This window comes from Convolutriloba macropyga, chromosome 1, assembly GCF_964194025.1.
Source record: "Convolutriloba macropyga chromosome 1, txConMacr16.3, whole genome shotgun sequence".
Classification (NCBI taxonomy): Eukaryota; Metazoa; Xenacoelomorpha; order Acoela; family Convolutidae; genus Convolutriloba; species Convolutriloba macropyga.
Genome location: NC_134468.1, coordinates 59,950,939 through 59,978,065, shown reverse-complemented (window position 1 = coordinate 59,978,065; position 27,127 = coordinate 59,950,939). Strand labels below are relative to the sequence as shown.

The window sequence follows — 27,127 nt, the reverse complement described above, 5'->3', positions numbered from 1 at the left end:
GTTATAGAACTTGCGATGAAGGACGCCTTCTGTTATCGATAGTCTTGGGAACTGCTTGAGATACTTTTTTAGGTCACTGGATAGATATTGTCCTGTAGTCGGTGAACCTCTCTCAAACCAGAGCAGTACCCGTTTGATATCTTTGTCTTGTTGTTGTTCGGCACGCAGGTCTAAAGGTCCGTGCCCATGAGTGATGAATTCATCCAATGGGTTTTGTCCATGCATGGCGTTTATTTGTTGCGTTGCAGGTGCAAGAATTTGCAGTTGAATGTCAGCTCGAACATTCATAGGATCTTCTCCGCTGGTTTGTTTTCTCTCAAGTAAGTATGTTTTCATAATTTTGGGGGTATCGTCATTTTCTGCGCTGCTCAGATAGCTGATTGAATTGTCAGGTGTATCTGCTGCTGTGTTGATTTCGATTTCGTGCATCGGTATGCGTGAGTTGATGCGTAGCTCGAGCTTCTCTTTCGGGTTTATGTGTATTCTCGACAGATAGTCCGCTGCTAAATTGGCTTTTCCGGGTATGTGTCCCAGTATGATGTCGAAGCTGAGTACATGATCGAGAGCATTCCAAAGTGTTGACGGTATGATTTTTGTTTGAAAGAACCTGGTTACTGATCTGTTGTCTGTCAAAATGAGAATTGGTTTTTTACATCCCCATATAATATTTGCAAAGGTGTCTAGGGCAAAGTGAACTGCGAGGAATTCTTTCGCATATATCGAAAGTTTGAGTTGGTTTGGGTGGAAAATTCTAGATCCAAAACTGACGGGTGCATAACTCTTCAGTTCCTGATTATCATCATTTGTTGTGTAGTCTTCTATCATGAGTACGTATCCGGCTGCATAAAAGGATGCATCGGCCATTATTAAATAATGCTGGTCAACTTTGTGTAATCTGAGTGAAAGGTCACAGGCTGTTCTTAGATCATTTGTGAGCTTTTCCAGCATAACTTGGTGTTCTTCTTCTATCACGAAATTGGTGTCTTTCTTAAGTAGACGATAGAACGGTAAAAGTTTTTCAGCAAGTTCAGGGATAAAGGCTTTGTAAAGTTGAAAAAATCCGATCATTCGCTTGACTTGTTTTGGGTTTCGCGGCATTCTGAATGTTTTCAGAAAGGTTGTAATCTTCTGTGTAATTGGTGTGAGACCCTCAGAGGTTATCGTATTACCAAGGAATTGTATTTCTCTGAGTCCAAATGCGCATTTGTCTGTTGCGAGTTTCATTCCTGATTCTCGGATGCATGTAAAGACTGCTCGAAGTTTTTCCAACATGTCGTTTGTGTCATGTGCTCCGATGCCAATGTCGTCGACGTACTGAAAGCATTTATCCGCGGTTATCACGGGGTCCAGGTTTTGACGCATGAATGAGCTAAAGGCGCTGACACTTCTGCTTAGTCCTTGGGCTAGTCTTTGAAAAGCATATGTTCTCGATGCGAAGTTGAAGGCCAGTAACTGTACTGATTGTTCATCTGCCATTGGTACAGAGAAGTAGCCGTGGCTGCCATCCATCTTGCAAAAGAGTTTCTTGCCGGCTAAGTGGGTGCCCGCATCTGCTAGTGTAGCTATCGGGAAATTGTTATTGTTGTAGTCGCTTCTAATGAGATGGTTTATTTTTCTTAGATCTACTAATATTCTGAGCTTCCCGTTTGGCTTCCGTTTTGCAAATATTGGAGATGAGTAGCGGCTGAAGGGGAGCGTTGTTATGACTCCGTAGTACTGGAGAAGGGCTAGTTCAACAAGCAAATCGTCTTTGAGATGGATTGAAATTCTTTGAGTTTTTGAGTATACAGGTCTGTTTGTGTCTGGTGTCAATTTGACTGAGAATTTGTGAGTGTAGCCAATGTCAAGGCGGTGCCTTGTGAATATGTCATTGAATTCGACTAGAAGCTGTTCTGTTCTTTCTTTATCTTTGTCAGAGAGTACGCTGTCGCTCCATTTGAATGCGTTAAGAAAAGTTTTCCTGTCTTCGTTTTTCGAGAGTGGTTGAATTGCTTCAGGATTTTTAAATTTAACAAGTTCGTCATATATGCGTTTTTCAACTTCACTCATCTTCGATGTGTCGGTATTGTTTTCTGGGGTCGGAAACCAGAATCCGTTTTCGTGTTTTATTGTTATATGATTTATTTCGCCTTTTGCTGTTCTCTCTATAGATTTTTCTATTTGCTTTATTGTTTTCTTTGAGTCGCTTGATGGGAGAAGTTTTGGCTCAAGTGATATCAGGTAGCGTGCTTGCTCTGGTGTGATGATTTCGAATGTTGCTACTGGAGAGTCTTGTCTAATGTGCAGTGGAACTTCTGTTGTATTGATTGCAAGTAGGGTGGTAGTTTTGTTTTTTGTAAGTTTGTCAAGCGTGCTTGTTAGACCAAGGCCCAGTTTTTCAAATTTGACAGTAGGCTCTACGAGTCCAATTTGTTCTTGTGCATCAGTTTCCTCCGATGGGATTAGTTCCAGAAATTTTTGTTCCCCAGGTGATAGCGTATAGGTTGTTTTGTTTTGAGCATGATTTTTTTCGGCTGTTGAGACGTTTTTGTTTGTTGTTGCCTTTTATGTGCATTAGATTTAGCTGAAAAGTAAATTCTGGTGTTTGGAGTAGTCTGTTGTGGGCATCAATAAAAATCTCATTTTTATCAAAGAAGGGAAAGCCAAGAAGGATAGCGGAAAGTGTTTCAAACACCATGAACTGTTCTTCAAATTGTAAATGGCCAATTTTGAATGTCAGTTGGACTGTAAATAAAATGGGTGATTGGTGTAGGAAAGCTGTAGAAACGTTTATTTCATGAGGATTTGTTTTTTCTGGTTTTTGGTAGAGGTTTCTGCTTATTTTTATCAAAATGTTTCTTTGACATGGCGCTGCTGAATGCTCCAGTGTCTGCTACTGCTTTCATTATTAATGTTTCGAACTGCAGAGGTATTATGAATACATTTTCGCTATAGTTTGTCATGCTATCTGGTATATGTTGTAGAAAAACATGCAGGTTATTTAGTTTTTTGATTGCTGATTGAATGGCATGTTTCAATCGCGGTATGCTGGTTGACGTTCTGGACAATCTCGGGCAGTGTGCTCATTGCTAGCACATGTTCTGCAAAATGTTCTCATTGGTGTAGGAGATCTTTCGGTACGTCCATTACTTCGGTCGTTTCGTTGGAAGTTTGACCTTCCTCTCGAATAATTTCCTCGACCTCTCTGAAAGCTTCCACGGTTACGTCCTCTGCTGTTGTAGTTGTTACTGTATCCTCGGCCATTTTGGTTTCCATTATACTGATATGTTTGTCTGTTGTGGTTGTAGCCTCTGTAGTTATTTCCTCTTCTGTAGCTAGGGTACTGAGTACTCTCCACGCGCTGATGCGGTGGCTGTGCTACTTGCATTGATGCTATGCCTGCCGCCATTATGCTTTCTATGGCTTGGGCCACAGCAGGGTTTCCTGATGCGTTTAGTGTATTGAATACCGTGGTGTATTGTGGTTCGGGGTTTATCTGATCAATTCTGACTCGTCGTTTGATGATAGCGCATAGTTCGTTTACAGTGATGTTGTCATTCTCTTTCAGCAACAATTTCTTGTACTTGAAAGGCATGCCTTGAATGAATTGTTCTCTTGTTCGTCTTGTTCTTTCGTCAGTGCGGTCTATGTGAGCTGCAGGATCGTCCACAATTGCGAAGTTGGCGAGGCGTTGCAGATCTGTGAGGAAGTCATCGGGTTGTTCTTTCACTGGATCAAACTTTCTCGATTGCAGATCGAGCTCAAAGTTTCTTCTTTGGTCTGCTCCTGCATATCGGTTGCGTAGTTGTTCAAGCGAATCGTCTAGATCGTTTCTTGTGTTTTCGGCGAGTCGAAGGTAATAGTTGAGTGCATTACCGGCTAAGTGTAGGTGAAGATATCTTGCACGTTGGTGGTTCGCTTCAGGAATTCTAGATACAGCAATGCTTGCTCTCAGTAGTCCTTCAAATTCAGGCCAGTTTTCGTTTGGTAGTCCTGAGAACCTTTTCAGATGTACGTGAGGCGGACTTGGATCTGCCATTTTCCTTTAGTCAGTTCGTTGTTGAAGTGTTTTTGTGGAAAGAGCAATTTGTGCGCTTCTCCAATTTAGCTATGTCACAGAGTTTGCAGTTTAGGCTATTTGGTTGGTCTTTTTTGTTCTTCGCTGCAAGTTTTTGACTTACTTTTCTGTCGATTGTTTTGTCGTTGAAGAATACGAACGGGTTTCTAGGATGATAGCCTTCCAATAGTGTCATAGAAGTACTGTTGTGGCTTGCGTTGTATTTTCTCTTTGCTAGCAAAACAAAGAGGTTGATGCTCAAATAATTTTGAATGGGTAAAGTTGGTTTCTGCTTGTGCTTTGGTTAATTTCTCGAAATCGGTATTTTTGAAAGAAATTGTAAAGTTCTGAGTCTTTTGTAATACGGATCCGTTTGATATCGGTTTGATTGTCTTCTTGTGCGATAAAAAAAGGCTAATTCCGGTGTTTGTTTTTCTAATGATTCGAAGATTGTAAGTTTTTCCGTTAATGGCTAATTCCATCAGTTGCAAATTTTCCTTTCTTTTTAACAGAAGTAAGCGTTCAACATCTCTGTCGCCATATGATAACTCTCTTCTTAATTTGCTTCTACCTTTTCTATCTTGTTAGAGGCGGCTGTGTAGGTGCTAGTGCCAAGACGAGTTATCGTTGCAATATCCTTTCTAATAAAGGCTTTTAGTTGCAAGTTTTTGCTAAGTGCTATTCGGAGCGCGGGTTCTGTAAAAACGCTCTTTTTCTGCTACAAGTTTTCAATTCAAGTAATTTAGTAAGCAACTGAACTGTACTGAGCAGAATCGTCTTATGAATTTCAAGATAATAAATGCGTGCTGTATGAATTTACAAAAGTCTTTTTCAACCAATCAAAATTTAGCATCGTCATAGGGAGCTTCATTGTACAAATGATGTGTTTGACCCTAAGTCAGTTTTTTATTCATTTACGTTTCACATTTGTCATGCATGCTCAACATTTAACCACAAGAATGACCTAAAGCTCCCAATGGAACAGCGTGATCTGCAAAAATGCGGATGAAAAGACAAATAAATCAATTTACATGATCCGCGTGAACATATATATATATATATATATATATATATATATATATATATATATAACATAAACATGCTTCATATGATGAAAGAGAACATAGCAGGACAATTCTCAACTAAAATTAAACAACTTTGACATCGAAACAGCTAGAATTGAAAATTTAGAATCATTGGGAGCATAAAAGATCAAACACTTGCAAAAAACAATAGTCTAAGGTAAACAAAAAAAAACATTATGGTGAAAGTATACACAACAGCAATTTTTAACGCTACTTTACACTAGAGATAATAAATTTTTCTCTCCAAAACCATTAATTTTTCTTGCTCCGCTTCATGTTTCAGCATAATCAAAATTTTCACCCAACTTTAAGTTCAAAACTTGTCTGGTGAGATGTTGAAAAAGGTCGCCCCAATACATATCTTGAATTACAATCACAAACATAGCCGGCAGATTAGCCACGGAATAGAACTAGGAGACGTTCAGTGAGAACAACTACTGGGACAGAAGATAGAATGTCACGTCTTACGTCTTTACTTAGAAAGACTACGGGACAGAAGATCGGATGCTACCTATGCCATTCAAGTAAAAGGAACTTTTTAAAAAGCTAGTTCCGATTACGTCCATAAAACTGACTTCATATTCTGTAAGTGAGTGCAAGACAAGTCACATAAAAAAGAATCTCATAAAACGACCCCAAAAACACAAAAATCAGCTTCACAGTGAGAGAAGTCAGTAACTAAGTCCCTCTTTGACATACTGGCTGTTAATAAAATGATCACAACAAAAATTATGAAAAAAACACATGATGTCACGATGAGAACAATAATAGGCTCGCTATCTGTTCGCGGCTATTAAAAGTTGAATCAACTTAAGACCTGATTATCACTTTTATTACAGCCTTTGAGAGTCAAGAGAGAAATGACCCTTAATTCAAAATAAACTTGAAACAATTCTGAGAAGGATGCCCAAAAAGATACCTCCCTACGTTACAGAACCAAGAGTCATGAGAACTAAGTGTAAGAGTCACGAAAAACTAGAAACGCCACACTAAACAACCATTTGTACAAGCCACATTAAACAACCGTTCGTACAACCGTTTGTCCACATAACGCATCAATACTTGACTAGCAGGCCCGCAAAACTATAACCAGAAAATCATTTACACGAATAGAAGGTTTAAAGAAGTTGAGGTTTCTGTTTCCCACCGACTCGAGCTCGAACCCATGGCACCCGCTTAACAGCCATAGGTCTCACCCCTTACGCTAACCATGTATATTGCACTTATAATTTGCTCTTTCTAGAGCAAATTTCTGGACAATGGCCTTTGCTCCTCGATTGTTTTTGCTATACCGCGTGCTTAATGAACGCAAAAGGAAATACAATGAGGAAAAACAATATATACAAAAATTGCATATTAGGAGCTTAAATATGATGGCAAAGCGTGTACAATAAGTGCATATTAAGAGCTTAAACATGATGGCAAAGCGGGTTTCAAAAAGCATTTCTTATGCGCCAGGTTGCATGAATAAGGACCCGTTAATCATGTTACGATAGGAGCAATGTTAACCATTGTACTTAATTGCGACTGATATTTAATATCAGAGAGGAAGATTAGACAATAAAACTGACTAAAACTGCTAAAAACGTAGCTTGACGTCATTATTTTGGATAAAGGTAATAGAACCGCAAATCAACAGCTATAAAATGAAATTCAACCGGTGGGTATCCTTTGGAGGACAGAGAAAGCTGTTTGATTTTTACAAGTCCGTCTATTTGAAGCTTTTGATGTATTCTGTCTTGGCCTCCCGTTTCTTGAATGGACTATACGCTCAACTGGTTTTTATCAATAAAGTTGAGAAGAGAAAAATATAGAAAGGAACAAAGGGAGAAACAGAGAGAGAGAGAGAGAGAGAGAGAAACGGAAAGAAGGAAAGATGAGAGAGAGAGAAGAAAGAGATGCACGAAAGCGAGAGAAGTAACAAAGACAGAAAAGAGAGAAAAAAAAGGATAGCAGAGCAGGAAAGGAAGAAAGAAATAAACAAATAAAGAAAGAAAAGAAAGAAAAAAGAAAGAAACCAATATTATTTCTCTAAAATTTGTTTGTGGACAACAATACTAAGGGGAAAATCCCATTGGTTTTTACGAAAATCAACTCTTCGAAAAATAGGGACAAAACAAGTACCCGACACGGGTTCGCATCCTCAACCCTTGGAAGAGCAGTCCTCTATCTTACTAACTGGGCTATAAACACTACAAACAACCCTTTCTCACAAAGGCTTCATTATTTTTATCAATAAACATATTTCAGGTTGAGATCATTTGAGATCGCAGACAATTCAAACAGTAAAGCGTGAAAAACTTATTTGAAAGCGTAGTTTTCCAGAATAACGCAAAATCTGTAAAACTAAAACTTTGCAAAAAACACACAATTGCAAAAAATATTCCAATTTCATTCGACAGCAGATAAAAACTTGTAGTACTCAGGACAGTAAATCCTCCCTCTGTGCGAGCATATTTTCAAGCCTTCATAGCCTCGTGATAACGGCACCTAACTAACAGTCCTTTGTCTCAGGATCGGTCCTCTCCAATCTACTTTGAGCCTTTTAGGTTATTGACCTCTCTCGTTATGTTCGCTTAACCATGCTTCTCAATGCGGCTCTTAAACATGCGCTTCGAGAGGACCCTTAAATCTGCAAAAACATTTTCCCGTTTTGAGAGCTCAAGCAATTAATATATAAGATTACAATTTTTCATCCCCCAAAAACAGACAGGAACCTAAACAGACTCGAGTCGCCAGAAACGCTCTCAAACGCCAAGCGACATGGTGTTGATTAAAAATTTGCATGTCTACAAAAAGGAAGGTATCCGACACGTGATCGAACCCTCGGCCATCAACAAAGCAGTCCTGCATCTGACCAACTGCGCTGTAACTACTATATACAACCCTTTTTCACAATTGCTGTTAATTTATCAATAAACATATCTCAGATTGAGAGAATTTGAGATCAAGCAAAAATCAAACAGTAAAGCGTGAAAAATTTAGATGAAAGCTAGGAGTGTTCTAGAATAGCGCAAAGATGTAAACCTACAACTCTCTGAAAAAAACACACGCTTACAATTAATACTTCAAACTTCGTTCGTGAGCAATTGAAAAACACTTAGTACCCAGGACAGTAAATCCTTCCTCTGGGCGAGCATACTTTCAAGCTCTGAAAGCCTCGTGGTAAATGAACCTGATTGACAGACTTTTTATGGTCTCTCGATATTTTCCTCTCGAAATTTTCAATTAACCCTACTATTCAATGCGGATCTTAAATATGCGCTTCCAGAGGCACCTTAAACATGAAAAAACATTGTCCCATCTTAGAGCTCACGCGTTTAGTAAACAGGATTACCATTTTTCAGCCTCCAACAAGTACACACATAGGAGGATAACCTGACTCACGTCGCAAGATTTGCTCTCAAAGGCCAGTCGACATGTTGTTGATTAGAAATTTTGATACAAAAGGAAACGTATCAGACACTGTTGGAACCCTCGACCATCAGAATAGCAGTCCTCCATCTTACCAACTGCGCTATAAACACTACAAACAACCATTTCTCACAGTCATTTTAATCAATAAACACATTTCAAACTGAGAGAATTTGGGATCACGCAAAAATCAAACATTAAAGCGAGAAAAACTTAGTTGAAAGCTATGAGTGTTCTAGAATAGCGCAGAATCTGAAAAGCTAAAACTGCAAAAAACACACATTTACAATGCTTATTTCAAACTTCGTTCGGGATTGATTAAAGAACGTAGTACCCATGACAGTAAACCCTTCCTCTGGGCGAGCATGCTTAAAAAGTTCTCACAGCCTCGATAAAAACACTTGACTTAGTCTTTTGTCCCAGGTTCGGTTCCCAACCATCTACTTTGAGCCTTTTAGGTCAACCACCCCTCTCGATCTCGCAGCTCTTAAACATGTGCTTCGAGAGGCTCCTTATAAATGCAAAACGTTTGTCCAACTTTAGAGCTCACTTGTTTAATATAGAGGATGAAAACAAAAATCATAAAAGGAAAAAAATAAACTTTGACAAATTAAGCAGAAACAAGTATTGCACGAATGGGTTTGAAAAAGATGACGTGAGGCTTATAAGAACATTATGCATATTTTAGAATCTTAAATGAGAGGAAAAATAACCCAACCTTAGAAAGCATACAATGTCCTCTATAATTAACCAACAGCGACTAAGTATATATAATTGAGTCAACACAGCAGGCAAACCCAAACGAGGAGGCTCGGTAATGTGCGTTCTCATATAATGTTCCGACCCTGCTTATCGAGAATTTTGGCCTAATTGTCTACGAAATGAGGAAGGGGCAGAAAACCTCACATACTAATCAAGAAATATAGATCTGTGAACTAAAAAATGGCTTCTGACTCACTAATGTAGGTAAATAATGCCATATTAGTGGCCCGATGACACCCCACATCATAAAAATTACGAGACAAGAAAAAAATCAGGAAGCAACAACAATTATTTACATCCAAAATCCATTTTTTATTTTTTCAAATAAAGATATATAATAACAAAGACAAAATACCGTCAAATAAAATCTAAACAAAACATATTAGTTTGTACTCCAATAAACAAAACATGGGACCAATCACTGATGAGACTCAGTTAAAAAAAAATCAAAAAGGCCAAAAAATACGTTTTTTTTAAACAAAGAATTTCAAATAATGAACCCATTGGTTATCAAATGAAATTTTACATAGGTTTAAGCTCATTCAAATTTCAATCTGAACACATCGAGACGTGTCATTTTCCAGAATTTGTACAAAAACAAACGACAAATTCAGAGGAGAAACACGCAAATTTGCAAGAAAACGACGTCGAAGCCGTTAAACCACAATCTAGTCCGTAAAAATTAGATATAGTCATTTTCGCCTTCTTTGAACGCCAAACAAAGAGACAATTGGTTTCTGGAAAAAGAGACTAGGTAACAAGTATTAACAAAACAGAAACATTTTTTGTTTTTCGAAAACCTAATTTTCGAATACAAGACATTAGGTTTCAAATGAAATCATTAAATGGGTTCTTTTATTTCTCCAAGGCCATTGAGATCAGTCAATATTCAGAATGTGTCATACGTCTACAAAAAGAACGATAAAAAGTCAAAAATCAAAAATTAAGCTGAATTTTTGCAAAAAACTGGTATCGAAGCCGTTAGAACAATAAGCAATGCACTAAAAACCTTAGATATGTTCCATTTTGCTTTTCTACAACAAAAAAAATGATATACGACCTGTAAAAATGGAGACAAGGTAACAGGTAGAACCAAGAGAACAGTAAATTGAAAATTTAAAAAGTTATATATATATATATATATATATATATATATATATATAAATAACAAAAAATAATATTTGATACCAAAAGTATTGGAACACCTAATCCACCAAATGAAATCAGTAAATAGTTTTCTTTGGTCATACAAAGGAAGCCGTTAAAACCTGCAACTATCCAGAAAATACCATGCGGTTACAAACAAAACGGTAAATAAAGACAGAAACCAAGAAGTAAAAATAATATGCCAAAAACCTGTATCGCAGCCGTTAAATTAAAAAGCAATGCACTAAAAATGTTCCATAAGTTCAATTGTGCCTTTCCTGGGCATCAATACTTGGATATAAGTTGATAAAAAGACCTGTAATTAAAGAGAATATGCAGCAAGCAGACAAAAAAGAATTGCAAACAAAAACTACAACTTTTTCTTTTGATTTCAAACAATTGATTTCAGTCATGCTATCAACTCAAAACAACAATCAACTAAAATCATTATCAAGGTTCCATTGCTCATCCTTACGAAGCCGCGGAGACCTGCAATTATCCATAAATTTACTTAAGGCTAAAAAAAAGAACCGCAAAAAAAGACAAACAAAAAATTACATTAAATGCTGCTATAAGACGGTTTCGAACGAGTTAAAACCAAAACGTAACCGTTGAAAAACTCATGTGTTTATTTCTGCCCCTTTTTAATTGCCAATTATCTGATAACTGTCCTGTCGGTAACGTGAAAATGCAAGAAAAGGAAACTCAAAGACCGGAAAATGTACAACAATCGAATTTATTGTGAAAATTCGCAGTATCAAAGCAAAAAAAAATCGTATTTAAAACGTAAAACTGCAAAAAAAAAGATAAAGCGTAATCAATAATCAATTACAAATTAAAAAGAAGATGCCAATTGCGTTTATTGATTTGAAACTACAAGTTGACAAAAACATCGAGAAAAAAATAGCAAAGCTTAATTATCAATTGTTTATTTCAAAAATACGGTTTTTTAAAAGTCAAAACGACCATATACTTTCGACTAAAAACTAGATAGGTTTCCTTGAAACTCTATCGGAAGCCAATTGGACCTGCCATTAGTACGCTTTGATTTCAAAAAAACCTTTTCGATAATTAATGCATAAAAAAATGCAAAAAATATTTAAACATAGCTGGCAGATTGCCAGAAAATAGCCGCAACAGATTCATAGATCGGCAGTCTAAAAAAGCAGTAAGAAAGACAGACCAAAAAGTCGTCTTTTCATTGAAAGCTGATCTGTTATATTTTGATAAAAAAATCTGTATAAGTTATTGCTGCCTCTATTAGCTGATCTCAAATAACCTTCATTTAGAGTGACACACACCCATTTGACCTTGTCTCTTTGAATTAAAGTAAATAAAAGTCAAATTCAAAGTGAGGAAGTCATTTTTGAGAGTGAGGTAAGTCAAGTGTGACCAAAAATTTAATCACGCGCAATAACAAAAAACTCGCTCCACCAAGAGCGAAAAATGACGTCGCACATGCAATTTAGTTGAAATTGAATGGACGAATGAACAAAAAGTGGCTGTGACGTCATATGGTCGTAACAAAAATCATGACGACGAAATAAAAAAACCCAAGAGAAGGCCAATAATAGCCCCAGCTATCGCTGTGTGGCTATTAAAAACGACATTGACTGATTACTACCCAAATTTTTCGGGCTTTCAAAAAACAGAGATTACAACAAAACCATAAGCCTTGCTATTGGTTCCATCCATCAAGTAGTCGTTCCACAAATATTATGGATATAGAAAATTTGACAAAATAAAATCAGTATATCAAACTAAATGATGTATTCTGCACAATTGTCGAGCTAAATTGAAAAAACCAGCAATTTTGATTCAAGAACACTTTCAAAGAGTGCACAAGTGGAACATGCGTTCTTTGGAGTAAACAAAGATTTTGTGAAAAAACTTTAGGTGTGTTATTCCGGCAACTTTAACCAAAACGGACTAAAAAACTTTTTTCTTTCCATTTCTGATTCAAAAAACTAAATTTTGAAAACTTTAGTAACAATTTCAGTCAAAAAGTGGCTCAAAAAGTTTAACAACACTATTTTGTTTTGAGAGGTATAACCAATAATACTATTTTTTTAAATAAATTTTAACATTTTTGCAAATTGACAGAAAATTGCGTAAAAATCCGGAAAATGTGAACAATAACAACGAAAATCAGTTAAATGTTCACAAATTTTTAAAACGTCAATACCTCCGTGGAAAAAAAAACAAAATTCTTTTCAATTAAATATTCTACGCTGGACGGGCTTGCGAATGATACCACTCAAAACCCCCTACAAAGAATATATCGATCGGCCAAAATTGACTGAACAAAGAAAACCCGATTTATTAGTATATAGTTCCTCCGGCACTAACAAAAAAAACTGTTATATTCTACAAAATCAAATGATGCCAAAGTCAGTATAGCCATAAGTTTGAACTGAAACCTATATATAGTACATGTCACCAATTGAACAAAGCCATAAGTAATATACGCCAAGCAATATTTCGTTTTTCACGCATTCAAATACATAACACTGACCAATTACGTTTGAAAAAGATGACGTGAGGCTTATAAGAACATATATGCATATTTTAGAATCTTAAATGAGAGGAAAAATAACCCAACCTTAGAAAGCATACAATGTCCTCTATAATTAACCAACAGCGACTAAGTATATATAATTGAGTCAACACAGCAGGCAAACCCAAACGAGGAGGCTCGGTAATGTGCGTTCTCATATAATGTTCCGACCCTGCTTATCGAGAATTTTGGCCTAATTGTCTACGAAATGAGGAAGGGGCAGAAAACCTCACATACTAATCAAGAAATATAGATCTGTGAACTAAAAAATGGCTTCTGACTCACTAATGTAGGTAAATAATGCCATATTAGTGGCCCGATGACACCCCACATCATAAAAATTACGAGACAAGAAAAAAATCAGGAAGCAACAACAATTATTTACATCAAAAATCCATTTTTTATTTTTTCAAATAAAGATATATAATAACAAAGACAAAATACCGTCAAATAAAATCTAAACAAAACATATTAGTTTGTACTCCAATAAACAAAACATGGGACCAATCACTGATGAGACTCAGTTTAAAAAAATCAAAAGGCCAAAAAATACGTTTTTTTAAACAAAGAATTTCAAATAATGAACCCATTGGTTGTCAAATGAAATTTTACATAGGTTTACGCTCATTCAAATTTCAATCTGAACACATCGAGACGTGTCATTATCCAGAATTTGTACAAAAACAAACGACAAATTCAGAGGAGAAACACGCAAACAAATTTGCAAGAAAACGACGTCGAAGCCGTTAAACCACAATCTAGTCCGTAAAACTTAGATATAGTCATTTTCGCCTTCTTTGAACGCCAAATAAAGAGACAATTGGTTTCTGGAAAAAGAGACTAGGTAACAAGTATTAACAAAACAGAAACATTTTTTGTTTTTCGAAAACCTAATTTTCGAAAACAAGACATTAGGTTTCAACTGAAATCATTAAATGGGTTCTTTTATTTCTCCAAGGCCATTGAGATCAGTCAATATTCAGAATGTGTCATACGTCTACAAAAAGAACGATAAAAAGTCAAAAATCAAAAACTAAGCTGAATTTTTGCAAAAAACTGGTATCGAAGCCGGTAGAACAATAAGCAATGCACTAAAAACCTTAGATATGTTCCATTTTGCTTTTCCACAACAAAAAAAAATGATATACGACCTGTAAATATGGAGACAAGGTAACAGATAGACCCAAAAGAACAGTAAATTGCAAATTTAAAAAGTTTTATATATATATATATATATATATATATAAATAACAAAAAATAATATTTGATACCAAAAGTATTGGAACACCTAATCCACCAAATGAAATCAGTAAATAGTTTTCTTTGGTCATACAAAGGAAGCCGTTAAAACCTGCAACTATCCAGAAAATACCATGCGATTACAAACAGAACGGTAAATAAAGACAGAAACCAAGAAGTAAAAATAATATGCCAAAAACCTGTATCGCAGCCGTTAAATTAAAAAGCGATGCACAAAAAATGTTCCATAAGTTCAATTGTGCCTTTCCTGGGCATCAATACTTGGATATAAGTTGATAAAAAGACCTGTAATTAAAGAGAATAGGCAGCAAGCAGACAAAAAAGAATTGCAAACAAAAACTACAACTTTTTCTTTTGATTTCAAACAATTGATTTCAGTCATGCTATCAACTCAAAACAACAATCAACTAAAATCATTATAAAGGTTCCATTGCTCATCCTTACGAAGCCGCGGAGACCTGCAATTATCCATAAATTTTCTTAAGGCTAAAAAAAGAACCGCAAAAAAAGACAAAAAATTACATTAAATGCTGCTATAAGACGGTTTCGAACGAGTTAAAACCAAAACGTAACCGGTGAAAAACTCATGTGTTTATTTCTGCCCCTTTTTAATTGCCAATTATCTGATAACTGACCTGTCGGTAACGTGACAATGCAAGAAAAGGAAACTCAAAGACCGGAAAATGTACAACAATCGAATTTATTGTGAAAATTTGCAGTATCAAAGCAAAAAAAATCTTATTTAAAACGTAAAACTGCAAAAAAAAGATAAAGCGTAATCAATAATCAATTACAAATTAAAAAGAAGATGCCAATTGCGTTTATTGATTTGAAACTACAAGTTGACAAAAACATCGAGAAAAAAATAGCAAAGCTTAATAATCAATTGTTTATTTCAAAAATACGGTTTTTTAAAAGTCAAAACGACCATATACTTTCGACTAAAAACTAGATAGGTTTCCTTTAAACTCTATCGGAAGCCAATTGGACCTGCCATTAGTACGCTTTGATTTCAAAAAAACCTTTTCGATAATTAACGCATAAAAAAATGCAAAAAATATTTAAACATAGCTGGCAGATTGCCAGAAAGTAGCCGCAATAGATTCATAGATCGGCAGTCTAAAAAAGCAGTAAAAAAGACAGACCAAAAAAGTCGTCTTTTCATTGAAAGCTGATCTGTTATATTTTGATAAAAAAATCTGTATAATTTATTGCTGCCTCTATTAGCTGATCTCAAATAACCTTCATTTAGAGTGACACACACCCATTTGACATTATCTCTTTGAATTAAAGTAAATAAAAGTCAAATTCAAAGTGAGGAAGTCATTTTTGAGAGTGAGGTAAGTCAAGTGTGACCAAAAATTTAATCACGCGCAATAACAAAAAACTCGCTCCACCAAGAGCGAAAAATGACGTCGCACATGCAATTTAGTTGAAATTGAATGAACAAAAAGTGGCTGTGACGTCATATGGTCGTAAGAAAAATCATGACGACGAAATAAAAAAAAAACCCAAGAGAAGGCCAATAATAGCCCCAGCTATCGCTGTGCGGCTATTAAAAAAGACATTGACTGATTACTACCCAAATTTTTCGGGCTTTCAAAGAACAGAGATTACAACAAAACCATAAGCCTTGCTATTGGTTCCATCCATCAAGTAGTCGTTCCACAAATATTATGGATATGGAAAATTTGACTAAATAAAGTCAGTATATCAAACTAAATGATGTATTCTGCATAATTGTCGAGCTAAATTGAAAAAACCAGCAATTTTAATTCAAGAACACTTTCAAAGAGTGCACAAGTGGAGCATGCGTTCATTGGAGTAAACAAAGATTTTGTGAGAAAATTTTAGGTGTGTTATTCCGGCAACTTTAACCAAAACGGACTAAAAAACTTATTTCTTTCCATTTCTGATTCAAAAAACTAAATTTTGAAAACTTTAGTAGCAATTTCAGTCAAAAAGTGGCTCAAAAAGTTTAACAACACTATTTTGTTTTGAGAGGTAAAACCAATAATACTATTTTTTTAAATAAATTTTAACATTTTTACAAAATTGACAGAAAATTGCGTAAAAATCCGGAAAATGTGAACAATAACAACGAAAATCAGTTAAATGTTCACAAATTTTTAAAACGTCAATACCTCCGTGGAACAAAAACAAAATTCTTTTCAATTAAATATTCTACGTTGGACGGGCTTGCGAATGATACCACTCAAAACCCCCTACAAAGAATATATCGATCGGCCAAAATTGACTGAACAAAGAAAACCCGATTTATTAGTATATAGTTCCTCCGGCACTAACAAAAAAAAACTGTTATATTCTACAAAATCGAATGATGCCAAAGTCAGTATAGCCATAAGTTTGAACTGAAACCTATATATAGTACATGTCACCAATTGAACAAAGCCATAAGTAATATACGCCAAGCAATATTTCGTTTTTCACGCATTCAAATACATAACACTGACCAATCACGTAACACGGATTCCTGTTATGTAAAGTTGTACCTGACAAGTTCATACTGCGAGTTTTTTGCATAGAAAACTTGTTTTGAAGGAAAGGTTGCGAACTGAGACATTTGATACAAACAACATTATGTTGTGTGCAAAATGAACCATAATAGACGCATGAGGGAAAATAAACAGTTCAAATGTTTAACAAATTCATGTATAGTATTAAAACATTCGTGTATAATGATGCAACAATATTGCTAATTGATGAAGTTTTATTTAAAAAAACAAAATTCAGTGAAATGTAGGATTTGTCGTATTTCCATTTTGCTGTATTTTTAAAATTATTTTTTTTGTTTTCATCGCACTTCTGAAGTTTTTCGAGTTCAAAACCAATCTCACTTAAAACCTGGCATAAAAAACTGTGCAGAAAAAATGAATCCACTGCATGTCGAGTATTGTGAAGAGGGGGAACGCAATTGTGGAACTGACCGACATCCGCTTGCGATCATTGTTAAAGTCAATGAATCCCAACAGTTGATAGAACTCTGTATCATCCATAACAGACACTTCTATCTCCTCAGGGGTACGCGCAGTGAACGTGAAGCCAAAAGCCCTCGCGGCCGTGAGGAGAGCAGCCTCGTCCGGACTCTGTGCCTGGTACTTGAGGGACTCTGGCACTATCTTCTGCGTCTCCTTGTCCGTTTCAGCCTCTGGCAACACTGTGTGGCACAAGGCTATAACCAGCTAATTGTAAGTGTTTAAGTTAAAATATTGCTTCCCGATTCTATTACAGATTTTTGAGATTGCGTAACTGAGAACACTCAAGAGCACGGTACAGCATTTCAGTAGTCTCTAATCGAAAAATTGAATGCAAAGTGTAAATATAAGCTCGTCACATATAGTTTTGCCATAATAAAACGAGAGGTTAGTGGGCGGACACTAAAGTTAAGTAGTTTTAAATGGTAAGTTAGGGTACAGTTCAATCGTTTGTTAAAGCGATGAAGCTTTAAATTTTAAGGTCAAGTAGGTGGCAAGTTCGAGTAAGTTCAGATTTAGTTTAACCGTTTTGGCGAATTTAAGTTTTATCTAAAATTTTTATATTGTGCATGAAAATTTGGAGTCCGAAAATCTAGTCTTTGGAAGAAGGACCTCGACACTTGGATCAAAGAAAATTGACACAAAATGCATGTGATGTCAATGCGGGTATCTCAAACCTATTGCAGTGAGGAACTCCCGGACAGCTGGCTCGTTAGCCTCTATAGCTGCAGTGAGACTCTTGTCAGACCAGGTGAAGTCACTGTCCTCCTTACTCTGCTGGTACTTGTGCTCCGGAAGAAAGAAACTCCTCTGAGATCCACTCCCTCCCCCGTATGAACTTCCTCCTACTGATGACGTCATACGCGATTGCTCGTCATCTATGTACTCCACCTCAAATAACAAACATAAACAAACTTACATTGGACAAATTGCTCTCAAACGACATGAGGGGCAATTTAATTCAGAGGGGGCTGTAGCCTTGATAAACACTTATGCGGGAAAATATTGCGACAAGAAGCGATCCGCACCCCGAGCTATCAGGGCCTGCACATAGCAGCTCTTACAATCGCTTTTATCTTAGAAACAGAATAGCAGTTTCCAGATTTCGCACAGAAAAAATGTTCAAACGAATTTTTGTCTATGGAGTTCTGTCAAGAAACCCATCTGCAAGACTTTAAAAGTTTCGTTGGGCAGCAATGATGGTTAAACTCAGAAAAGGACAAAAGTATACAAAAATTTTGAAAACAATCGGAAATTTTAACAAAATCTTGCTTAAATTCCAGATATGAAAATTTGCAAAACAATTTCATTGTCTCATGAGACTATCCAGTATCCCTATTTCAAGCTTTAAATAGTTTGACTGGCTCATAAAGATCCATAATCTTGGAACATGCTAATAATTTTCCGAAAATTTGAAAAAAAATTAAATTTTATCAAAAAATTGCTGAAGCTGGAGTAATTAAAATATTGATAACCATTCCATTAATTCTAGAAACTACGCAGCAGCTTATTATCAAACCTTGGAGGAGGTCCCTGGGTCCCTTGCGCTCGAAAATTCAAAAAAAAATCAAAAGATTCAAAAAACCTTGAAAAAATTGCAAATATTTCAAAAAAATTACGTAAGTTCGTGATATTAAAACAATTCCACTACCACTAGACACAAAAAAGTAAGCTATTATCAAACCCTACAGGAGGTTCCTTGACACCTAGGCTGATAAAACCCAAAAAACGACAAACATCTTCAAAAAGATTGGAAAAAAATGGGGGGGGGGTACACCGGGGGGGCTGATGGGGGTAGGCAACAGTGGGGTGGGGCAATAGTGGGGGGTCTTCAACCTCTAAGAACCACACTTCACACCATAAGTTCAAGCCTCTAAAACAGTTTGAGCTGAAACAGAGCTGAAAGGCTCTAAAAGCACATAATGCCCGCTGGGCGAAACCTGTTTATCCCGTTTTAGAGGACGAAAAGTAAAATGGGTCAGACGAAAAATCGGTCAAGCAAAAAATCGCATAAAAAAGACCGACAGGACTAATATAATTGCTACAAACATCGTTTGAGAGCAATTAAACAAAATATGAACAAATATATAGAAGATACCTTAGTGAACTCGTCGCCTTGAGTGCTCGGACTGTGGCCAAATGACGTGCCATTGATAGAGCACATTTTGAACACCATCTTGTTTTGAGTGAGAGTCCCCGTTTTGTCAGAGAAGATGTACTTCACCTGCAATAAAATTGCTAGGAAGAAAACGGACAGTTAATTGCTCGTTATAATTCATTACTCGCATTCTACAAAAATTCTAATTGCAGCCATGAATTGCCACGAATTACGAATTTATTGCTATCACCAGTCATGAATCACAGAACAATAAATTTTGTTTCTGCGTAACCGAAACAAAGCCTCATTGGTCGAAGATGCATGTTCAAACAGCCTTATTAGTATTACTACTTTTTCTTGGTTAGCAACTCTTTTTTTCAAAAGCTAGGTTACTGCCACCAAAAAAGCGTCAATTTTAGGTCACCGCACTAATTCTGCAATCGTATATCCAAGATACGGTGCCTGAGTTCTTCTGGACAATGTGACTCTAACTAACTTGACCGAGTTCCTCGTTGAGATTGGTGCTCCTTGCTTTGGCTTTCCTTGGTTTGAACTCCTCCGACTTGACCCCTCCCTCGTAGAACCACATCTTCTCATCCCAGTCAATGAACAGACTCAGTCCCAGTCTGATTACTTCCACTCTGTGATAATAAATGGACATACATTTGTCTCCTATCTCTACTCTTCATTTCTTCAATTAACTGCATGTAGAAATGTATTGACTGGTGAATAATACAAATTCCTTCTCTGATAGCGACAATCCAGGTTTTCATGCATTGATGCGTTGATCATGTTTGAGCCTGATTCGCTTTCATTCTGTAAAATTTGTGGACATACCTTATGTCTTTAATCATTTGGAGGTAGTCTAACAGTTTATTTAATAGTTTAGACGCAAGAGCAGGTATGATACTTGGAGCCGAACTCACGTGACGTATAGTGAAATGGGGACAACAGTGTTGAGTAGTATGACGTATGCCACGAAAGAGAGACCCATGTAGGCTGCGGGAGTGAGGTCATATGTCTTGTCCATGATCACCTGGGGAGGCAGGTACACCAGACTGGGGTCTCCAGTGTACTCCTCCCAGAGAGCAGCACACATTGAGGCAATGAGACACAGCAAGAACAGGAAGATGAAGATCTGCAAACATGTTTAACAATCATTTTTGACAAAGGGAAAAAATTATCGTGTTCTTGAATTTAAAGATCTGTTTTGTTCAGTCAAATCCTAGTGGCACCCAATTTTTGCGTCCTTTTTCAAAGTTTTACAGTTAAGAACATTTTCGGCCAGAAAATTTTGGTTAGTTTTAGAAAATTTGAAATAATTGTTTCAAAGTAGATTGCCTACTTGAGCAATTTTTCTACAAAATCAATTGTATTGAAGCAAAAGTAATCAGACCAGCTTTGTAGCTCAGCAATTTTAGGCACCGCTAAAGTAGACCGATCCCCTAAATGACAATACGATGGCGTCTTTTCCGTCATCAAAAATCTCCAAATTTGTTCATTTTTAAAGCTAAGGAGACCAAATTTTTAAGGACAGTTAGGGTAGTCGATAAAAAACGAAATAACATCTGACGAAATAAGTGCTCAAAGTTTTCACAGCTTCTAACTGTTGAACGCCAAATCGCCTAAAATTCAGACTTAGGCAATTAACTCAAAACCAAATGGTTAGCGGATTTTTTTCTCAATGGAAAGATATTTTGAAAACATGTTTTTTGGCGCAACTGAAAAAATTTGCAAGTTTAGCCCTCTAACAATCAGTTAATCATTTTTTAATTTCGAATTCATTTTTAGAATTCCGCCAACCTAACAAGCAGTTAAGTCGATTAATTCGGCAACCAAAAAATGAGAATTTTAAAAACCTTTTCAGTTTTTGACAAAAAAAAATTTAGCAGTAAACTAACAACTAACAATTTCTTATTAAGCGAGCAATAGACTAGTAGAATGGAAGCCAAAATAACATTCGCCGAGCGTTTCCCCAAAAATTCAAAGATCGGGGACCAAAAAATCCAAACTTCAAAAATTTTTTTTCAGCTTTTATAAAAACTTCAAGAAACAAAAATTTTAGCAAAATGAAAACAATCCTACAGCTAGAAGGAGAGAGAATCTGGCATAGACTATTGGAACAGAAGCAAAAAGTCGGTTTCCTAAAATTTTACACATTTTAGCTATATCCCTTTTAACCGTTTTTTTCAGTTTCTCATTTTTTTGTTCTCATTAATAAGGTATTTCGAAATAACACTTTGAGCAGAAACAAAATTTGCGGTCATCTTATTGGTATAGAAGATAAGCAATAATTTCTATGAAAACAAATGAAAAAGAAATTATCCCCTTGCTTGATATCTTGGCAGAAATACCATCAAATCACTGCTCAAGGCTGTCAAAGTTTACCAAAGCAATTGAAAATCAGATGAATTATTTGCTAATCAATAAAAATGATAGTTTTTGATTATGACCGCGTAAACAAAACATCAGACATCCTAAATGTTCAAAAATAAACAACTAACGTCGGGCAAATTGCTCTCAATCGACGGGCAAGCAGTTGGCTTCATCAGTTGCTAGCTATTTTTTTGGGATTTTAGCTTCAGCTGAATTGAAGGTGCGTGGGTTGAGCGCGGTAGGCGCAGAGGGGGCGGTCAAACTTTTAAGACCAAGAACGGCACCCTCACAACCTCAAATTGTCTCCTCAAAACAGTTTCGATGAATCAGATACTTAGAGACTAGTAAAACATAGGGCTATATGAGAGCTAGTGGGCCACTTAATGCCCTCCGAGCGCTACCTGTTATCCCGTTTTTGAGGTCGAAAAGTCAAATCGGTCAGACGAAAAATCGGTCAAGCAAAAAATCGCATTGAAAAAAAACCAATGACTAATATAATTGCTACAAACTATGTTTGAGAGCAATTAAAAATCGATTTCATCTGATTCTGAGTTGATAAGTGCAATAAATAAAGTTCAAAACGTTTTACTATAATTTTTCAGACCGTCTGTTGTGTATGCTGCAACTAAATGAGAATTTTTCTTATCGCGTCTGCCTTACACTTGATGTTGATATGCTTGCGGTTCAAAAATTTTTGTTTCTGGATTAAGAAATAGCAAAAATTAAATTTTTGAAACTTTTGATGAAAATCATCCATTTTTAATTGATCATTAAAGTTTTTAACCATTGAATCTGGTGGGCACAAGAACTGCTTTAAGCTTGCCAATTTTTAAGGCTGAAATAATTGAAAATACAATATTTATTACTTCTGATGAACTCTTCAGTCGCTCTCGGCGGTTCATTACAACTAAACAACCGACTTAAACAACTAATTAGATCAACTTGAATAATTATGAGCTAGTAAATTCGTTCAAGCTCTGATTATAAGATTGAAGTAAACTTTATAACTCAAAGATGTCAAACCGATCTCAAAGATGTCAAACATGTGGTACATGCAAAAACCTACCGAACAATTAAAAATTCAGTGTAATCAACCATCTCTGGCACAAAAAACGATTGACGCCGTGAGACGTCAAAACTGACCGTCAAAACAAGAATGTTGAGCAATTTATCCAAATGCGTGCGTTTGAAAGCAGCTTTGCCAGAATTCTGCACCAGTTTGGTCTCTTTGCCAGCAAATATCACAATGCCCACTACCCACGGGGTGTTCCTCAGGCGACATCCTCGCAAAAGGACATTGTTGTTGTTCAGCTGAAGTGTGGACTGTGTCTTCTTCTCTGGCAGCAACAGTATCAGGTCCCCTTGAAAGTCGTTTAGGTTGTTGTTAGGTTGTTCACACACTATTCGCCCTGAATTGACCCAAACGCATTCTCAGTAGAATTGGCTCTTCTTTATCCATCAATTAAATCTACCAATTTGAATAGCTTTTAAGGGTGCTACAGAAGGCATAATTTCTCGTGGCATCCACTCAGTATGGCCCTAATTACTATACTAGCTGACTGTTGATTGCTATATTATCGTACTCCAAGGTGATATTTTCGTTACTGAAGAAATTGCAGGTTCACAAAAAATTTACCCGCAATGACAGGCTTCACTTTATCAAGTTTTTGATTCTGCTCTTTTGGCCATGAAACGTATTCACGGCAATGCGTAAACTTCCTGAAAGAATTATTAAATCCTTTCAGTTCAACCTATGAGTGAGATAAGTGGGAGTCCAAGCGTGAAGATGTCAAAGCGTGTAAAACGAAAAAAAGAACACAAGTTAAAGCAAATTTAAAAAAAAAATAGCAAAAGAAGCCCTGAACCTCATATATGAACCTCTCTTCTAAAAGAATGAACTTTTCAAACATCTTTTCCTTACTCTACTTTGAAAAAATGTCACGCTACAAAATTACCCGCTTTTTCGATCCACTTCCTGATTCGGTGTGATCGAAACAACGACCAAAACTCGATCTTAAATAACAGCGCTCCAAAAAACAATCCAAAATCAACTTGAAATAACTGACGGCGACTATTGAAGATAAATTGTTAAACATACCCGGCAGATTACCGGAAAATAGCCGCCGTTGATTCCAATAAGCATGATTGGAATTGAAAGAATCGAAGATATTGTTAAAAAAAAGATTTTTGTACAAAAACATTTTTTAAGTCCGATTTATTTTGATAGCATTTCGTAGTTGAACATACTTCTGTTTCTTAGAGTGAGGCTACATGGGCTACTATCAATACCAATAAGCATTAGAAATGGTAACTAAGACTTATAGGAACGACGTTCAAAAGCGGGCATCTTAAATTGGGCTTTATGGTTTATCCCGTTTCTATTTCTGACTTCAATTTTTTATACTGACTCTGTTCATTTAGAATTGCTTTGCCGAGCAACTGATGTTCAAAATCACTATTAGCAGAATGAGAGAAGAGAGAAACTAGCCTGAAGAAGTCAAAAAGATGTCACGCAAAAGGTTGAAAAAGCGACAAAATGAGGAAGAGCGAAACATTTTTTTTGTTCGACGGAGTGAAAAAAATTAGGAGCGCTATAATAGCCCGCTGAGAAGATGAGGGCGGCTATTAATAAAAAAAATACAAACATAACCGACTAACTTATGGGGAACTGCTCTCAAACAACCGGCTGGGTTCGTCAGAAACAAGCCACCGTATAGTGAGGCAAGCTTTAGCTTGCTTAATCGAGGGGGCGTGAGGTCAGCACAGCGTGGGGTGCTCCGGTGGGGAATGATGGGGAGGGGGGCAACGGTCGGAGGGGAGTCTTTGGCTGCATGCGAACCTTACGGCCTGAACAATGTGCAGGGGTAGGGAATGCAATGAGGGGCTGATGTGCGGCTCAACTTCTAAGAACCGCACTTCACACCATAAGTATAAGTCTCCAAAACGGTTTCTATGAATCGAGTACTTGGAGACTAGTGAGCTGAAAAGCTCTACAAGCACTTAATTACGGCTGGGCGCTACCTGTTTATCTGTTTAACCTATTTTTTAGGACGAAAAAAGTCAAATGGGTCAGACTAAAAATCGGTCAACCGAAAAATCCATAAATCCGTCCAATCCCAGAAATTCCTGGAAACATATAAAGAAATTTGAGATGGACTTTCTAAATTTATCAAGCTCTTTGTCGAACGATAGAATCAACGTGTCATCGGCATATTGAATCAACTGACAAACTGCATAAATGTAATTATTTATATCATTAACGCATAAAATAAATAAGAGGGGACAAATCATCTGGTGAACACATCTATCAAACTTTATCCAATTGGATAAAGTTAGCTAAACACAAACAAACATAAACCGATTAATGTCTAGAAAATTGCTTTCAAATGACTGGCGGGGCGTAGATTTTTCTTTATGGGTTCACAAAAATCAGTCAATAGGACAATGTTAGGCTGATTCAGACTCCTTTACCTCGACAGAGTCATTAACTATCGGGCTACCAGGCCCTTGCTATCGTATATCTAACAATCGGTTTTGTTTGAACAAAATAAAATATTTTGGAGTGAGCAATTGAAATCACCCGAAAATCAAGAAAAAGTTCCTGAAAAAGTTGCTTGAAAAGAGAAAGATTATTATAGAAGGAAAGGGGCAGAAATGATCAAGCGACTAAAAAAGACACACACGTTTACAATAATTGTTTCTCGAGAGCAATTAAAAACACAGTTAGATCGATAAATGAAATTAAAAACTTTTATCCAATTTTTGTATTTGTTTATCAATCTAATTTTATCCAATAATTAAAACTAGTTAATATAGTTAAAACAAAAATTTTACTTTTTGCGGAAAACAAAACCGACTAACGTAGGACGAATTGTTCTCAAACAACCGGCGAGCGATTAACTTCGTCAGCAGCTAGCCACGGGGGTTGCACCGGGGGGCTGGGGCAACAGTGGTGTGTGGTGCAACAGTCTGGGGGAGGGGAGTTCTTCAACCTCTAAGAGGAGGCTAGTGAGCTGAAAGGCTCTAAGAGCCCTTAATGCCCGCTGGGCGCTACCTGTTATCCCATTTTGGAGGACCAAAAGTCAAATGAGTCAGACGAAATATCGGTCAAGCGAAAAATCGAATAAAAAAGACCGACAGGACTAATATAATTGCTAAAAACTTCGTTTGCGAGCAATTAAAGACAATCAAAAAAATCTCATCTAATATTTAATAAACAATACCTCTAATGTAAAACAATTGAGGTTGAGCGGAAATAGTGGTGGGGGGTCAAGCGACGAGGGGTTAGGGTTGGGAGGGCTGGACGAGAGGGGTAAAAACCACCGAGGGATGATTTTTGGGGAATCGCAGTCTTAGATACTGGGAAGGCGTAAGGCACTAAGAGAACTTAATGCACTCCGGGCTTTACCTGTTTATTCCGTTTTTGAGGTCAAATGGTTCAGATGCGAAATTGGTCAAGCGAAAAATTGCAAAAAAAGACTTTTGTTTGAGAGCAATTAATAAATCCGAAACACGTAAACTGCGAGCTTTCATAAAAATTCGTCAACGTAAACCAAAAAAAGAACGTAAAATCATTTTGTTATATTGTCTTTAGAATAATATCTTCTATTCTACAACATAGCCGGCAGATTGCCGCAAAACAGCCGCCATAGACGTTTGTGGCCTTCTATTAATTAAAACAACTAAAGAAATAAGATAGACAGATCAACCACCAGTCCCATTAAAGACCACCAGACTTTTTACTCGAACTGTCAATTTTATGAAATACGGTCATACGGAGGAGAAAGCCATTAATAACAGTTTTTTCAAAATTGATATTCGAAATCAAAAACTCAAGACAAATAATCAAGAACTAGGGCATAAAAATTTAGCACTACTTAGATGCACACTGTGAACTGGTAAATATTCATAAAATTTAACGTTCCCTAAGTGAGTTCAGAAGTCATTTTTTTAGTGCGGTAAGTCACGCAATTAACCTAAAAGCAGAAATGACGTCAGGTGCCCAAAACTTAGCTGCAAGTCAGTAAACGTCACTGAAGTCATTAGAATATTCAAATCCAAGAAGTCAGGACTTAAGAATCATCGATGGAGACGACGAATTAAAAACATAGCTAGACAAATCCTGAAATACAATTCAAAGAAATGCATTAATTTATGTCCTGACAATCATTTACTCTGCTTTGGAAGGCAAATGAGAGCTGTTAATAATGAGATTCAGCAATAAGACAATACCAGAACAACAAAAACAAGCAAGACTGATAATTCAACTTTTAATTTTAAGACAGGAGCAACATAAAAAAAACAACTGCTATGAACTCAAACTGCCAACTAAATTCCTCAGTTTTTCATTAAGAACCTGTCATTAAATAATAAGAGATAAAGGATACAATTACATCA

General features: G+C 36.5%; 1 protein-coding gene across 3 annotated transcripts in view; it reads right to left on the bottom strand.

The window, feature by feature from the left end:
* Positions 1-27,127, bottom strand: part of LOC142341092 (putative phospholipid-transporting ATPase IM) — a 139,567-nt gene that overhangs the window by 55,580 nt on the left and 56,860 nt on the right. For all 3 annotated transcript variants that reach the window (XM_075391978.1, XM_075391959.1, XM_075391968.1), the window contains exons 8-13: positions 22,874-23,139; positions 20,281-20,492; positions 19,851-19,995; positions 19,355-19,480; positions 17,934-18,147; positions 17,209-17,453 (exon numbers count right to left, since the gene is read on the bottom strand). In XM_075391978.1, coding sequence (XP_075248093.1) covers positions 17,209-17,453; positions 17,934-18,147; positions 19,355-19,480; positions 19,851-19,995; positions 20,281-20,492; positions 22,874-23,139 — 1,208 coding nt within the window. The remainder of the gene's footprint in view (positions 1-17,208; positions 17,454-17,933; positions 18,148-19,354; positions 19,481-19,850; positions 19,996-20,280; positions 20,493-22,873; positions 23,140-27,127) is intronic.